This window comes from Mytilus edulis, chromosome 6 (genome assembly GCF_963676685.1).
Source record: "Mytilus edulis chromosome 6, xbMytEdul2.2, whole genome shotgun sequence".
Lineage (NCBI taxonomy): Eukaryota > Metazoa > Mollusca > Bivalvia > Mytilida > Mytilidae > Mytilus > Mytilus edulis.
The window spans coordinates 84,970,263-84,985,862 of NC_092349.1; the positions used below are offsets into that span (position 1 = coordinate 84,970,263).

Genomic DNA, 15,600 nt, shown 5'->3' on the forward strand with positions numbered 1-15,600 from the left:
CTTCTGTCCAAGTTTGGTACAAATAAAGGATAGGTTATGAAAGTTATTAAAATTTTAAAAACTTTAACCACAGAGTGAATGTAATGTTTCCTCGCAGAAAAACTAAGTCCATTTATACATTGTTATAAGTAAAATACGGAAAAGTGGAAATTTATTTTTACAAAATTTTCTTCTTCATACTATCTAAAGATCATAAACAAGCTTCTGTCCAAGTTTGGTACAAATCAAGGATAGTTTATGAAAGTTATTAAAATTTTAAAAACTTTAACCACAGAGTAAATGTAATGTTTCCTCGCAGAAAAACTAAGTCCATTTATAAGTAAACTACCGAAAAAATGGAATTTTATTTTTACAAAATTTACTTCTGGATACTTTCTTATGATCATAAAAAAGCTTTTGTTCAAGTTTGGTAGAAATTCAGTATAGTTTAAGAAAGTTATTAAATTTTCAAAAACTTTAACCACAGAGTGAATATTTGTGGACGACGCGGACGACGACGACGACGGAATGTAGGATCGCTTAGTCTCGCTTTTTCGACTAAAGTCGAAGGCTCGACAAAAAAGCATGTAATGCTCAATTACTTTTGAATTACATTTCAATTACATGTACTTTTATGGTGTTAATGATAAGGATTTATGTTTAATAATATAAATTGTAAAAGTATATTTATTTTTCAAATATTGATATCACATACTTTCTGTAATTTATTCTATAGTTTTTATATTACTTATTTGACCAACAAATTTTTTTCTGAATAGTCTTAAGCTTATGATCTGAAAAAATGCATATGTTTTTAAGAAAGATCTTTAACTAAATAGATTGAAAAGTAATAAATCACCATGTTAAACAAAAACCAAAAAATGTGTGAAAAATCTTTATGAGAGTTTATTTAGAATTTAAATTTACTGCACACAATCATTTTGTCAAATTAGTATACACAAAAGGATTATAGAGATAAAAATTAACAGCTGTAAAAACAAACAGCAATTAATCAGATTAAAATGTCCAGGGGCAATGCCACTATTGCATGTATTTTATCTAATTAGCAAAATATTGCTAAGATATAGACATTATATACATTGTTTGTACTAAAAATCATTTTCAATGTTGTGACAAGCATACCTTTTAATAATTATTAAGTGATTTATTTATAATTTCTTTATTCATGCTATGTTTTATTTAAATAACTTCATTTCTGAGATGTCAAAATACCCCTTAATGTATTGGCAAGTTAATAGGAACTAATTTCCTCTTCTATCAACACATCTACTGATTATGGAAGTATAATACCTCCATGTTCTAATCAAGCGATATATGCCACATTAGCTCCTATAGAAATACTTTTGAGAATGGCTGTCAAAGTATACAGACCAGAGAGATGCAGACTAAATGACAAAACATTAAAATTACTCATGATTATCAAATTCAACGCTTATACTATGTTTACATGAATATTTTACATATACATTATACATACATGTAAAATATTGGTTAACAAATATTATGATGAAATGTAATGTGTAATTTAATTAATTACTTTAGTAAAGTAATTGTAATTTAATTAATTACATTTCAAAAACTGCGTAATGTGTAATTAGTGTAATTGACCATTTTTGCAATGTAATGTGTAATTTAATTAATTACATTCCAATGTAATTGACCCCAAGTCTGGTTGATTAGCAACTGATGACTAATAATCTGCATATACACATTGACCACTGTGGATAGTAAACTATCAATTTATAGTTCATAGTGATTGGCTAAAAATATCCTGTCCCCAAGTATCTCTGATTAAAAGTTAAGAGAATGACAATTAACACAGTTGTTACATTTTTGAGACAACTATAATATCACTTCAGTCTTTACAGGAATTTTCTTTTACTCTTACTTAGAACTAGAAGCAGATCCTAAAGCTATCACATATATATATATATCGATTGATTTAGCGGAAATTTTTAGTTTCAATTTTTGTCTCGCTTTGGGGGTATATATATAAAAGTGACAACAATGTGACAGATCCATGGACAGGATCACAAGCATGATGCATTTACGAGTAAGAGCAGGTATTGGTTTACTCGTAGAAAGACAAGTGTGTCTTTATAGTGGTTACACTCTCTTGTTATCTAACATATGAAAATGCGACTCTAAGTGTTGGGCATGTATAAAAAGTTATATGTATTTATCGCTATCATTTCATCATCCTTAATATATACTAGTATGTAATATTTGTCGCTGGATATAAGACATACATCAGTAACATCATCATCATCATAAGTACTATATCTTGAGGCTAAATCTCCGTCGTAAGTACATGCATTATATATAGCTTGAGGCTTCTTCGTCGTAGGTATTATAACTTGAGGCTTAATTCCAATCTGATATTATCGCCAATTTGTGCCGAGAACTTATTTTACGCATGCATCTCTATTTTTGTGTCATTTGGTCTCTTGTGAACAGTTGTCTCATTGGCAATCATACTACACGAAACACGAAAAAGAACTATTTGATAAATATATCAATGATATGAAATGCTGCCCACATCAAATTATCTTCAATTGAATTATAGAAATTTATTATTTTTAAAAATAGTCGAGTACACCTTTTACATTCGGTTGTGTTGGAATCTATTTTAAACGTTTTAAAACACTTGTAAAAGCAATAAAAATGCAAACTTCTCGCTTCGGAATTTATTATTTTAACATTTTCATGCTAAATTTTGGCTTGGAAGTTTTTAAAATTCATAATTTAAAGAACTAAAATATGGGTCAAGTAAAATGAAAAGAAATGATGGGTGTATTTGATTACAAGTTTCTAACTTACTTATTCCATTATAATATTTGTGTTAATAAAATTGTTCTAAGTTTAATTACAAATATTTAAAGATTAAAAAAATTAGTTGGGGTTGATTGTTACTTAAAGTATATTCCAGCAAACAATGCGTGTTCAAAGAGCAAAACATGCATGCAGTGTATGCTCCCCTCCTTCATGCTTCAATGCAATAGGACGAAATACGTTGAGTAAGGTCGGTTAAGTCGAGTAAAGTCATTTTATTGGAAATCTCTATTATACTTTATTTTAAAGTCCTTGAATTACATATCTATTTTAAGTGACATAAACATTAAATGTATTACATTTTCTAAATTTAATATAAAATTCTGTGAAAATTTGAAGGTAACATTACAACTTTACATCAGTTAAATGTCCTATAATTAAAGTCTGCAGGTGTGTGAAATTAATGTAAATCACAATGTATAAAACACAATGAAGTTACTGGGTTTTACATGTTATATAATTACAACTTACAAATATATCTGGTAACTAAACAAATATCTTTTTTAAATTAAGATAAGGAATAAAAATAACCTTTGACCATGTCTTAGCCAGTTTTGTTTGACACAATTTAAAGAGGACCTTTGATGCTATTTCACGAACTTAAAGAAATCTATGTCTCATAAATATTCACAGACCTCACAAATTTATGTTGTCTAAAAAATATTAACCCAGACTCTTAAATAACAAAAAATACTAAAAATTAAAAAAAACATTTTCAAAATATTGCTTTAGAAATTCTCTAATAAATCATAATAAACTGTGATCACAGAGATATGTCTTGCCTGTTTGTAATTTTGATTATGCAAATGTTGAAATCAAAATAGCAATACTTTAACATCTTACACAAGTTATGCAAATATTCAAAGTCAATGAACCATGACTGAGTTACATGGCTAAACAATCTCCATGGAAATGAGATGTGCCAATGCTAATACAATTGCATACCAAATACCATTGACTTATTATAAGTCGTTCCCAAACCTAAATACAAACATTAACTTGTTAACTATGTAAAAGTTTCAAAGTCAATAAACCATGAAGAGGGGGCTGGACAATATAATCTCCATGGATACGATACTTGCAAATGCAAAAAAAATTTGCATACCAAATATCATTGACTTACCATTAGAAGTTCATCTTAAACTGATCTAATCACAAACTAATACATGTAAACTAAGATAAGTTTCAAAGTCATAAGACTGTGACTGAGGGGCGAGGCTAAATATTTTCCATGGAAATGAGATGTGCCAATGCTTATACAACTGAATACTTATTAGCATTGGCCTACCACTAACGGTTCCCCTTCAACTGACATAATCACAAACTATTACATGATAACTTAGAAAAATTTTCAAAGTCAAAAGACCATGGCTAAGGGGCGGAGTCAAATTATCCCATGGAAATGAGATATGCCAATACTTATACAACTGCATACCAAATATCATTGACCTACCACTTGTGGTTCCCCATAAACTGACCTAATCACAAACTAATACATGTAAAATAAGAAAAAGTTTCAAAGTCAATAGACCATGACTGAGGGGGCAGGGCCAAATAATCTCCATGGAAAGGAGATGTGCCAATGCTTATACAATTGCATACCATATATGATTGACCTACCACTTGTGGTTCACCATAAACTAGACCTAATCACAAACTAATACATTATTGACCCTGTCACCGCCGGAAACAGCATACCTATGTCTCGCTTTTTGACTCCGTCAAGGCAAGACAAAAGCTTCTGTTAAAGTTTCATTAAATTTAAGACATAAGTTGATGTACAATTTAATAAAAAAACAGTTTTGGCTTTAAACAACTAAAAGTTACTACACTACATGTTTAAAGGACATAAAACCCTTACCATAGCAAGCTACTCAAGGTCCACACATTATAACTTGTACCTGTATGTATTACATACACTATAAGGCATCCATAGTCTGATGGAGTGTCTCTAATTCCACTAAGATACATCCATTATTGTTTGCTGAATGATAATTTTCAATAATTCAAGAGGGGGATCTTTAAGCTATTTAATTCATATTTTACTGAAAAACATGAAAAATGCATGGTCTCTAATTTCATTTAGCATCATCTTGGTTTAAGGGACTTAAATACCAGTAGGGTTTGTAATACCTGTATGGGTTTGTACTGTTTCCTGTTGTCTGTCTAGTGATAGAATCTTTGAATATCTGCCTTCTATAGATCTTCTCCTCTACAGTCCCACAAGTGATCAACCTGTAGATGACCACATTCTTCTCCTGTCCTATCCTAAAGGCTCGGTCTACAGCTTGTGCATCAGTCGCAGGGTTCCAACTTGGGTCATCTAAAAAATGCACACGTTAACTTTTTGTATGTTGTTATTGTATTTGAAGTAGCTTTCAATTTATACTGATATCATATTTGTTCTGTATTCATTTTCTTTTTTATTGGGGTATGTGCTTTGTAGTCATTTGATGTGTCGAATCTTTTTCAACTGATTTTTAAAGATAATTCTTTTGCTGTTTTTTCAATACTCCACTGTACCAGGTTGGAGGAAGGGATGGACCCACAATTGTTTAACCCTTCCACATTATTACTTGTCCAAAGTCAAAAGCCTGTAATCTAGGGGTTGTCATACTTCATATTTGTTTATAATGTTATGACCAAAATCAGACCTTTGGTTTTTTTTTTTGAATTGATTTAACATTTTGCTATGTTTGCTTTATGGTATTGGATTTATTCATTATTGAAGGTCATACAGTGATCATAGTTGCTAACATCTGTATCATGACATGTTGATTCATTCTCAGTCCTACCACGCCTCCTTATATTTAGAATTTATATAAACACTCTTTACAAATTGGCGGTCATTGATAAAAATAGACCACACATTTGTCTTTCATCTCCATTTATTAATGTAGTCATACTGTTATAATGTTACAGTAGTTTTCTTTCTAAACAGAACATGAAATAATAATGTATCAAAGGGAGACAATTTTAATGTCACAACTGTACTATCTACTCACAAATAACCACTCTGTCTGCTGCTGTTAGTGTCAATCCAACTCCTCCAACCTATTAAAAAAAATTAACAGGCAAAAATTAGTCATATGTTAGTCCTTGCAAGGTGGGATTTGTGAGTTAGCAAAAAATATAAAATCTTGTACATGGTGACAAAATGAGATATGATTTAATGTGACTTAAGACAGACATCACATAATAATATGATATCAGAATAAAATTGGGATTTTGTTTTAAATGAAATCTGACTCAAGTTGCATGTTCATTTATTTTTTTTTGATCTATATTACTCTATCCAAGTGGTTACAAAAGGAAAAAGATGAATAAATAAAATATTCATTTTCTGGTAATAAAATAACCACTGTTTGATTTTCTAAGTTTAAGACATGTTGCAACCTTATCCATATTACATCTTACTTGTGTTGTCAATAGAAATACAGAGTATCTGTCATCAGTCTGAAACTTCTGCATTCTTTGATCTCTCTCAGACAAATGTGTAACTGTCCCATCTAATCTTAACACCATGTGTCCCTACAATGAACAAAAATTTACACATATGTAACTGTCCCATCTAATTTCAACACCATGTGTCCCTACAATGAACAAAAAATTACACATATGTAACTGTCCCATCTAATTTCAACACCATGTGTCCCTACAATGAACAAAAAATACACATATGTAACTGTCCCATCTAATCTCAACACCATGTGTCCCTACAATGGTCAAAGATTACAAATGTGTAACTGTCCCATCTAATCTCAACAACATGTGTCCCTGTAATGAACAAATTTACACATGTGTACTTGTCCCAACTGATCTCAACACCATGTGTCCTTACATTGAACAAAGATTACACATGTGTAACTGTCCCTTCTAATCTCAGCTCCATGTGTCCCTACAATGAACAAAAATACAAATGTGAATCTGTCCCATCTAATCTCAACACCATGTGTCCCTACAATGAACAAATTTACACATGTGTAACTGTACCAGCTAATCTCAACACCATATGTCCCTACAATGAACAAAGATTACACATGTGTTACTGTCCCATCAAATCTCAAAGTCATTTGTGGAAGAAAGATTTATACTGGTTACAATAGTATTATCCTTTCCTTACACTTGTAGCTCTTTAATTGTCGTTTAGTTAAAAGAATCACTGAATTGCATTGGCGGAAAACCTGTAGCTGATGGTTGATTTCTTTGAAAGGAACTAGATCCTTTATTTTCAGCAATTTTTGCTCAAACATTCATATTAAAATTTTTTAAAAGGATTCAACAAAACCTGTGTCTCACATTCTATTGCTGCTGTCAGAGTAAAAGTTTAATTTTGCCTGTCAAAGACTATTTTTTTGCAAGGGTTCTATAATGTACAGGATGTCGAACTTCCCCTAAAAAAAAATCAGATTTTACATCCCCATTGGACCCTAATGTGACTGAATATGCATCCATCATCCATTATACACAGAGAAAAAAAAACCCTTTGCAGAGGAATCTTGTCTCTCAAACTAATAAACTTCAACTAATTTCTTTACCCCTTGGTCTTTTCTAAAGGTAACCTGAATATATATGCAACAATTGCTAATGGATGTTAAAGTCATCAAACACATTTCCATCGTCACCAAGTAGATAAGACTGTTATACTATATTCTTAACCGTATTATTGTGAGTATGAAATGCACATAAATTATCCAAATAAAATGGAAAAGATAAGATGAGACAAGAACATAGTTTCAAAACAAAACTGACACTCATTACCGTATAGCTGGTTATTTTTGCAGGTATAAAAGGAGTAGGTCCGGTAAGGGCCAATTTCGGCCCCAATTTTCAAGTTCATCTAACGAAAGATTTTAGACACTTTCCAAACGCTTAAATGTCTACTTCAATTGATTCAATTAGTTTATGTGAAAGATTTTAACTTATTAAGTCATTAAAAACGCTCCGATTCAAGCTTGAATATGAAAAATCTATCAAATATGCCAAAAATTGTCACTTTTCAGATGGTTTTTGTCAAAAATGAAAGTGGCCGCATCCGTGTTCATCCTCAACCTTTATATATATTATGTATTATCATCAAATACAACTTACATTTCAATATTATGAATGAACACGAATGCGGCCACTTTCATTTAAGACGGAAACCGTCTAAAATTTAACTAAAATGCTACAATTGTGAAGATTTCAGTAATTTAGCATGACTTAATGATGCTAGTACCCGATATATGTGCATTGTATTGTCAAAAACAGCTCATATTTATGTAGCAGAAGCATTCTACTTTTCAATAAATATCTAAACGATTACATTTTCACAATTTTCTAAAACTGCTATATTTTGGGGCCAAAAATGGGTCTTACTGAACCTACTCCTTTGGCGATTTTCATTTAATTTAAGAAATGTTTTGGCAGTTATTATTTTGTCGGATTCAATGTTTTTATCTATACCTTTGCATGTGCACTTTTAAATTGGCGGAATTTATTCTCGCGGTTTTGTTCTATCCGCGAAATTGAGGGAAAATTTACAACACGCGAAAATAACCCCCTAAACAGTATGTTGTGATGATTGCTATTTAAATTATACATACTCTATTTGAAATGACTTTAAAAATGATATCTAATAGTTTCCTTGACTGAGAGAATACTAATGTCCTATGTCCCTCTGCTTTTAATTTGTCCAGTAACTCCACCAGCACTATGAGTTTCCCTGACTCATTAATGAGTATCTGATCATCAACGTTTTTAATTTGATTGACAGCACTAAGGTACGCCTCCTCTGATTCTAACTGGTCCTCATCAAGACTGCAAATAAAAGAATTAATTCAGTTGATTACTTTTTATAAGATACAGGGTTTTTTCTAGGTTGTTTATGAATTGTTGGACCCAAATGCATTTATCAAAGTACCCATCCTTTAAAATTTGAAATGGTATAGAATTTTTCATAAAATGTTAGTTGGGATCGTTTAAAAATCTTTACTGTGTTCATAATAATTCTTAATGCATTTTAAAAAGAAAAGAAAAGTGAAATGTTTGCAGTAAAATGTCAACTTAAATTGTTTTGTTGGAAACTTTAGTTTTGATCTTACCCATGATCCTCTAGTCCTAGTTGAGCTACAGCTCTCGTAGACAGTAATCTTGGGTGGTCTGTTATTTTCTTTAGAACAGTCAATGCAACCAGTGGTGATTTCTTTGTCATCAGTAACTACAAAATTATAAATATTCAATGTAACATTCTCAAGGAGCTCAATTGACCAATCTAATTGATCAACCCAGGTATCATTCTGGTCAAAACTAACACAACATTTGAAAGAAGACAGAGTACAATTTGTTTAAAATATCAGATATAATACTCTTTATAAAAAAAGATTTGTAACAGTGTAATGTCATATTACAAGCAAAGAAATTACTGTTCTTTTGAAAATCTAAACCCTTAGTAAAGTATAATAAAGGGCTGCGCTTTAGCGCATGATACGCCCGTTGCTCTTTTTACTTGTCTTTTATGCTTTAAATGAATTTATATGATCAACTAGAAATATATATACAAATCAAAAGGGATGTTACATTAATATATTCACCAAAGTTTCTTAAAATCCCCCTTTTTTAAGTATAAAAATTCAGAAAACATAAAATCTAAAATTTATAAAAATGGAAAGGGAGCTTATGTCAATAGATATAAACAATTTATCAAAGTTGCATAACATTTTGTGAAAGTGTTAGTTATTGTCCCAAAATTGGAAAATCCCCCCTTTTTTAAGCATAAAAATTCATAACACGGAAATGTAAAATCTGATATTTATAAAAATTGAAAGGGAGCTTACATCAATAGATATAAACAATTCACCAAAGTTTCATGGACATTGGTGAAAGCCTTTTTGAGTTATTGTCTGAAGTGTTGAAAATCCCCCTTTTTTTATGAATAAAGCCCCATAAATCCAAAACATAAAATCTGAAATTTATAAAAATTGAAAGGGAGCTTACATCAAAAGATATAAACAATTCATCAAAGTTTCATGGACATTGGTGAAAGCCTTTTTGAGTTATTGTCAAAAGTGTTGAAAATCACCCCTTTTTTTATGAATAAAGCCCCATAAATCCAAAACTTAAAATCTGAAATTAAAAAAAAACGAAAGGGAGCTTACGTCAATAGATATAAACAATTCACTTAAGTTTCATGGAAATTGGTGAAAGTGTTTTTGAGTTATTGTCCGAAGTGTGGACGACGGACGGACGGACGGACGGACGGACGGACGGACAACGGTATACCATAATACGCCCCGTCTAAAAGACGACGGGCGTATAAAAATTGAAAGATGTGAAATGATTGCCAATGAAGCAATTATCCAAAAAGACCAAAGGAAAACAGATAACCTTGTGACCTTCAAAAAGTTGTGTTATTCATAGGAAAACTAAATTTACCTCTTTTACAGTATCCAAAGACAAGAAATCATGGTAAATTTTCTGTTGTGTCTGAGTAAGGAATACCCATAATATCAAATCATTCTTTCTGGTTAAAGATGGCATTCTGTAAAGAAAAGAGCATATTTGACTTGATAATAAAAATGACAATGCAGATAAAATGTTTCCTTTCATTTTTTCCAAGAGATGTAAGTGAAAATATAAATCACATCAAAAGATCCCTTCTCTTTTCAAATTAATAATTACAGTAAAAATTAAATTTTGAAAACTTTTAGAATTGTAGCATGAATTGAGAAATAAGTACAAGTTAAAGATGTAATGTTTTAAAGTGGTGGGGAAAAGTCATTGATATTGTTTCAATCTTGACAAATAACAAATCATTACAAATCTTTTTGGTTTTAGGAGATTATGTCTAACTTATTAAATTTAATCCACCATGGAATTTTCTGAATCAAAAAAACAATTGTCCATGTAATAAAATACCGTATAGCAGGTTATTTTCGGGGGTGTAAAATTTCGCGATTTTCATTAAATAAGGTATACGAAATATTTTGGCGGTTACTATTTTTGCTGATTCAAAACTTTTATCAATACTTTAGGCACTTTAAATAGGCAAAATTTATTTTCGTGATTTTGTTCTTACTGCGAAAATAAGCGAAAATTTACACCCTGCTAAAAAAAAAACTATACGGTAACCAGTCTGTATAAAGTTAAAGATTTCAACACCACTTTCATTAGTTTATTTAATCTAATCTAAGCTGAAATGTTTGATCTGATATCAATATTGTCTATTGACAGCATTTGCATTATACAAACTATTCATTTTACTGATGATTAAGAAATGTTTCTTGCATTTTCAAACTAATGAAATATAGTATTTGGTATCATTAACCTATAGAGTACCAGCTGTAAAATAACACACATTACATTCCCACCTATACTCTAGCATATATGAATATATGGTATGATACTGTGGATTCAATATTTTTCATTGGATACCAATTTTTGTGGATTTCATGGGTACAGGTGAACCACGAATTTAAATGTTCAATGAATTACAAATTTTCCTAAGGTTTCTATGCAGAGTCTTTGTATTAATGCATTATACTTAATTACCATTACATTTTCAATTACCCCATCCCTGATGCAGACTATGGAAGAACCATGAAATCAAATATCCACGAAAGTGCAAGTTTTTTTTAATCCAGGAAAATTGGTACCCAGGAAAATAAATGAATCCACAATGAGACAGTCTGCACCAGACCAAATGATGTAGATGTAAGCAACTATCTATAGGTCACCATATTGGCCATATGACCTTCAACAATGAGTACAACCCATAACGCAAAGCAAGCTATAAAATGCCCCAATATGCATGGTTATTTTTCATACTAAAATATTTGTATATTGTAACAAAGCTCCATAGTAGCTTCAAACTATATTTATAATAAATTTAAATTTGCTATTGTCTGAGGGTATCAAAGAAGGTTAGTTATATGCTGTTGCTTACTGTGCTACCTACCATCTGGTTATGAAAATCATGTTCTAACCTTTTTGAAAACTAACTAATATTCATTGTACTAGCAACTTTGCCCTGTTTGTGAAATATTTTTAATAGAAAAAAGTGAGGGGAGAAAAGTTCCTATAGTTGGTCTTCTGACTTCAGCATTGTTCAGGTGACAAAAGCATCAATTTTGACAATTCATGAATTTGTTAGTCCTATCCATGACCTGGAAGACAGAGGGATAATGATAGATGTATCTCATTGTTTTCTGCATGTAGAGCAGACCCCAGTTATCACAATAAATATATAAATATCTAAAGAAGTTCATTTCCACCCAAAATTTAAAAAAATCTGATTATCCTGAATTTTGGTTTCATCAGAACCTGCAACCAGAAGTAGTTGCTCCCTAGGCATATTTCAATAATAAATAAGATCAGATCATTAATTATATGCCCCTTGGTTCACATGATCTTTGAGAGATGTATTACTCTGTAATGCGAGTCATAGATACGGAAGGGAAGCCCATCCTTCCAGAAATACAATTTTGTCTGATTTTAATTTTCAAAGTTTGTATGTGGGTCAAACTGCACCTTAAACCTGAGAAACATGGAAAACTTTTATAGATTCTAAATACATATATAAGCAGAAAAAAAGAAAGAAAAAAGCTATAATAAAACGATGAATAAATACGAAAGCAAAACAAGAAATTATGCATTACCTGTTCTTGTACCTATGTAATATAAACCAGCCTACATTCAATGGTTACATACAAAAAACAAAAATATGTCCATAGAACAGGGATGCCCCATCCGCACTATCATTTTCTATATTCAGTGGACCGTGAAAATGGGGTAAAATCTCTAATTTGGCATTGTAATTAGAAAGATCATGTCATAGGGAACATGTGTACTAAGTTTCAAGTTGATTGGACTAACTTCATCAAAAACTACCTCGACCAAAAACTTTAACCTGAAGCAGGACGAAATTATGTACAGACAAACGAACAAACAGAAGGACGAACAAACGCTCAGACCAGAAAACATAATGCCCATAAATGAGGCATAAAAATATGAAACAAACTGCTTGTGATAGGATTGAAAGCCATGAGTTAATGGCATTGCAGCAATATACCCATTAAAAGTAAGATGTTTGAAATGAAATTTAAAGTCACTATATCTGAGGGATGTAAAAATACATGCGAATTTTAGTTTTTTTTTAAATTTCAGGGTAAACTCAATATTTGAGTCGAACAGAGATGGTCCCTAAATTGATTGGTATAAATCTTTTTTTATCAAGACCAAAATGTTATAAGAGAAATATGATAAAATTATAATGTAAACCATTTAAATGACATCCTTTTTGGTCTCCCAAAGATAGTATGAATAATACTCACTTCCCAACACCATCTTCAGATTTATCTACTTTTACACCATCTTTGGTATCTGTCACTTCCGCCTTAGTTCTTCGTAAAAAATAAGGAGCTATAATCTTCTTCAAACTAATTGCCATTTCTTGACCCAATTTTCTCTCACCAACAGTAGCATCCCTTTCTCTGGCCTAATTATAGATACCAAACTAATAAACTCAAATCTACATGCAAACAAACGTTTATAGTCTTGTATGTTTTTTTAATTCTAGTTCATTTATATGCTTTGGAGTTTAGTGTGAAGTCCATTTTCACTGAACTAGTACACAATTTTATCTAGGGACCAGCTGAGGACCGCCTCTGGGTGTGGGATTTTCTTGCTGTGATGAAGACCCATTGATCGCCTCGGCTGTTGTCTGCTCTTTGGTCAGGTTGTTGTCTCTTTGACATATTCCCCTATCCATTCTCTATTTTATTAATTTTGTGAATGCCATCTAATTTCTCTAATGAGAGTATACTAAGTACTGTAGTGAAAAAATTGCTCAAGTTAACCAGCACTACCCTTTTTCGCATCCTGTTTTCACTTTGGTAAAAGCCTTCTTTGATAAAGTAAAGGTAGTGCAAATAACCTCACTTAAACACAATATTTACATTGTCACTGTCTTATCTTATCAAAATCAGCAAAATATTACCACTAAATTTGAAGCAAATTCATGGTCATTAAAATATAAATTTCTTTTATAACAAAACGACTTTTATTTCCTTGCAATTAAGCAAGAATCATTTAAATTGATTATGACTCTATTCAATTTGCTCTCCCAGATAATTCCATTTCAATGTTTCTTGTGAATACTATATATGAAATGTTACTGTTACACTTGTCACCATGTTCCTGAGAAATATGTTATATTTCTGTTTAAATTTTCTACCATGTTAATCTTACCCTTGTAATGGGATTTTCATACTCCATTTTAAATGTTCTTGCTGTTCCTAACAATGCACCTTGGTGTACAAAATCAAACAATGCCCATAGTTCCTGAAAATAAACTTCCTGTTTATCAGACTGTGAAACTGGCTTAGTTTATGTATAACTCATTTTCTACTTTTGAAGTGAGGAAACCAAAACAATGAAGGTGTTGAAATATTTCTGTATTTTCAAAAACAATATTTTTTACAAATGAAAGTGAACTGACCCCTGATGAATCTGTACTTTGGAAATGTCCCCAAAGTGGATACCTGAGGTATGAGGGTCATTATGAAAAATTCTTTGAAACTGGTTAGTTATAACTTTAAGAAAAAGAAAATTCTACAAAATTAGATTTCTCCCTCCTTTTTTAATTATTGTCTAAAAGAAATTCCCTTTATATGTGAGGTCATCAGGCATGTTTACTTTTTACATGACTTCACAATGAAAAGTCAGAGGAAAGCTTGAACATTTTACATCATTATTGAATTTTGACTGATGAGGAACTGAAATCAAAAGAACCACCACTTATAAGATAGTAACTTACCTTTAGATTATTTTGTATAGGTGTCCCTGTTAGTATAATTCTATTTCTGGCAGGGATTGCATGGACACCTTTTGTAGTTTTGGTGGGATTCTTTATTTTGTGACCTTCATCAAGGGCAACATAGTCCTGAAAATTAAACCAGCAGCTGGTGTCATTTCTACTGCCAATCAAACATTTCTTTTAACATCAAAACTTGACTGAATACTTAAAACAACAACTGGCTTATGATGACACAGACACTAGTTAGATAAACAGGTTTACATTACACACAAAAAACAAAACTAAAAATTAAATGTTCAACGAATAACAAATATTCTATAAGTTTGTAGTAGACTTCGACAAAACAATGAAAATCAAATATCCATGAACATGTAAGTTTTAATTAATCCACGAAAATAAATGAATCCAAAGTTCTGAGTAAATAATATTGGGAATACTTGTTCCTAAACAAGAGTTATCCGAATTTTGAGTACATGACCTTTAGATGACATTAGACAAAAATTTCTAAGAATATCAAAAAAATATCTACCCAAACAAATTCTCTTCCATCTTGTTTACCGATAACTTCTGAGCTGGTGACAACCAGTCCATAAGATGTCAGAAGAACCCCTCCCCTTCTTTGTACTTTACACAAAGCTCGCTCCTTCTCCTTCTTACTGCTACCATGGTAAGCTTCTACTCTTATACCTGGTGCCCTAAAACAGTTGTTACATGAACAAGAGTGCACACGCTGAAATGTCTCGCCTTCTATACTAATCATTGATATTATGTAGATAGTCCCAAGTATAAAGCTTTATTACAACTGTCTCATAAACTTAACATTAACCAAGATAACTAAACAAAGACCAATGAACCATGAAAATGAGGTCAAGGTCAGATGAACCATGCCAGGCAGACATGTACAGCTAACAATGCTTCTATACAACATATATAGTTGACCTATTACTTATAGTTTAAGAAAAATAGACCAAAAC

General features: G+C 31.3%; 1 protein-coding gene across 3 annotated transcripts in view; it reads right to left on the bottom strand.

Annotated features, from left to right (window-relative positions):
* Positions 1-15,600, bottom strand: part of LOC139528741 (DNA excision repair protein ERCC-6-like) — a 54,552-nt gene that overhangs the window by 20,405 nt on the left and 18,547 nt on the right. For all 3 annotated transcript variants that reach the window (XM_071324887.1, XM_071324886.1, XM_071324885.1), the window contains 10 exons: positions 15,156-15,321; positions 14,627-14,752; positions 14,059-14,151; positions 13,143-13,306; positions 10,246-10,351; positions 8,916-9,031; positions 8,418-8,631; positions 6,250-6,363; positions 5,838-5,886; positions 4,966-5,155 (listed from right to left, as the gene is read on the bottom strand). In XM_071324887.1, the coding sequence (XP_071180988.1) occupies positions 4,966-5,155; positions 5,838-5,886; positions 6,250-6,363; positions 8,418-8,631; positions 8,916-9,031; positions 10,246-10,351; positions 13,143-13,306; positions 14,059-14,151; positions 14,627-14,752; positions 15,156-15,321 (1,338 nt within the window). The remainder of the gene's footprint in view (positions 1-4,965; positions 5,156-5,837; positions 5,887-6,249; positions 6,364-8,417; positions 8,632-8,915; positions 9,032-10,245; positions 10,352-13,142; positions 13,307-14,058; positions 14,152-14,626; positions 14,753-15,155; positions 15,322-15,600) is intronic.